Raw genomic sequence first — 2,560 nt, 5'->3', positions numbered from 1 at the left:
GACGACTTTATAGAAGAACATTCGAAAGATTCTATTGAAATTGCTTAAATTTTGTTAATATCATTAAAATTCATTAAAACTATTATAGAAAATAGGTTTAATTGCATCGTTTAGAGAATACAGTATTTTTATATAATTTTCTCTAATTTTTTAAATACATTTGAAAAAGTTTTAAAATATCGAGCATTAAAGTGACTATTTCTTTGAAAGAATTTTATTGAAATAAGTTCTAAATATGCACTTCGAAGAATTCAAATACCTTCCACCTTTGAGCTATTGACTAGGTAAGAAAATGTTTCAGCGAAAAATACCGTGTAATTTCTTTTCCAACTCAAGTTAACCATCTTTTTTATACAAAAAATGAATAAAAAATTAAATTTAAGGCATTTTAAAAAAGCACTTCGTTTTGATATTTTTTTTACAAATGTTCACAATAAAATCCTTTGCTTTTTCTACAAACAATTAAACTGAGACGTTGTACCCCCGCTATACGTCGTCATACCATATTCCATATTCCTTGATTCATTCCAATTTTTATAATTATTCCAATTCATTTTAGTATAATTATACTGTGTTTCAATATCATTCGCTAACGATGACGTATATTGTTGCAATTGCATTCCATTTGTAGCGGATAATGGTTGTGGCCCATAGCTCCTGTATGTATCCAAAGCCATTGTCGTGTTCAATTGTTCCATACTCGGTTGAATTAAATCTTGCATAAAACTTGCATTCGTTATACTTCCATTCGTTACAACCGCTGTTGATAATTTTTGGTGTGGTGAAAAATATCCACAAGTTGTAGATGTTATCGAATTCGTTCCCGAATTCGATATTTCCACTGTTACATTGCCCACATTTATAATAACACTATCGCTAGTTTGTTGAAAATTTGTCACACCAAAATTGGATAATGGATTATCAATTCCATCTAAAGTTTGACTAAGTGCATAAATATAATTATACGCGAAACGGAGTGTTTCAATTTTGGTTAACTTTGTATCCTCCGGAAATGCGGGTAAAACACATCGTAAACGATCTAAAGCCTCGTTTAACATATGCATACGATTTCGTTCACGATCGTTCGCTTTTAATCGTCGTGTTTTCTTTATTTTCAAAATTTGCGTCGGACTTTTTGTTCGTGATATACGATTTTTTCCAGTTGAATATTTTTTACGTGGTTTTTTCTCTTGTGATTTTTGTGATGATTTTTTCGGTGTACTTTGTATAAAATCAGTAGTTTTTTCATTATTATTATTATAACTCGTTTCAAATTCACTATAATCAACTAATGGTATTTCATCATCAATTGTTGTCAAAATCGGTCCATCTGTTTGATCATCAAATGTATTTAACGCTTTATGAAACGTTGAATTAAAATGATTATATAATTTTTGTTGTGAACTATTAAATTTGAGTTGTTTCTTTGGCGTTGGTCTTAAATCGTAATCATAATCTAAGATATCGGAATATTCAGTAGTTTCAGATTTAAAAGACATTTCAAATCCTGAATCTGAATTACTATCATCGTATGAATATTCATAGCTACTTGTTGTACTATATTGCGACATGTTTTTTTACTCACTATTGCACTTTACACTTTACAAAAAAATCACTCTCACTAATTTTTGGTTGCTCTAACTTTTTGGTTTTGAGCTTTTTTCAAAGACTAAACTAAATTTAAAAGTGCGTTGGGTATTTGTATTATATTAAAATTATATATTGTGTGTGATTCAAACATTGATTCTGATTTGCTGATTTCTACCTCGAATCCCCCACTCCATGATTATATGATTTTAATCAAACCCCTCAATATATTATTTTTCAAATGTGTGCTATAAGGGTGTTTTATTGTTAATGGTAACATTTGATTTAGGTATGCTAAACGATGTTGATATTTGTTGGTATAGAAACATTTGAATAGCAAGTGTAAAGCTGAAACGATTTCGAAAATAAGACACATCAATTGCTTTGGTTTTTTCTTGAAATTGCAAGTGCTAACTCTTCTTTTGAAACTGAATATTCTAAGACTGTGATGCGATCTAATTATATAACCTAATTTTTTGATAATTTTTAATGTGAGTAAAATGAGACTTTTTTATTAGAAATCATTTTCTAAAGAAATTTTGACGTAAAAAATCGTGTCTTTTTAACGATTGGACGATTAGACGAGTAATTTTTGAGATTTTGACTAAAATAGCCGGAAAATTTCTTAAGTCTTTACCTATGAGACTTGTTCAATTAACAAGGCGGTTTTCCACTAAACGAACAGTTGAGCTTATGCTGTGTTTTGTGTTTTCTAGAGCCTGAAAAACAAAATAAAACTGAAACAACTAAATAATAATTAAAACTAACCATAAAAAATAATAATAAATACAAACATTATTTGATTATTAGTATTATTATTCGAAAGTCGCAAAGGTTTGCAAAAAGTTAAATTATTATTTGAGTTTGTGTTTCATTTTGTTTGTCTGATAAGTGGAAAACCGGCATAAAATCAAACAGATTTTTATCTTTTTAGATTATTTAAAATAATTTGGACTTAAAAGCCATAAAATTC

At 28.5% G+C, this 2,560-nt stretch overlaps 1 protein-coding gene across 1 annotated transcript; it reads right to left on the bottom strand.

Moving 5' to 3' along the window:
• Positions 1-447: 447 nt before the first annotated feature.
• LOC123305975 (neurogenic differentiation factor 4-like) lies at positions 448-1,161 on the bottom strand. The gene has a single exon (XM_044887819.1). The coding sequence runs from the start codon at positions 1,062-1,064 to the stop codon at positions 453-455; it is 612 nt and encodes a 203-aa protein (XP_044743754.1). The 5' UTR covers positions 1,065-1,161; the 3' UTR covers positions 448-452.
• Positions 1,162-2,560: the final 1,399 nt, after the last annotated feature.

Source organism: Chrysoperla carnea, chromosome 1 (assembly GCF_905475395.1).
Source record: "Chrysoperla carnea chromosome 1, inChrCarn1.1, whole genome shotgun sequence".
NCBI classification, from domain to species: Eukaryota; Metazoa; Arthropoda; class Insecta; order Neuroptera; family Chrysopidae; genus Chrysoperla; species Chrysoperla carnea.
The sequence above is the reverse complement of the archived record's forward strand: the minus strand, read 5'-3'. Positions and strand labels throughout refer to the sequence as shown.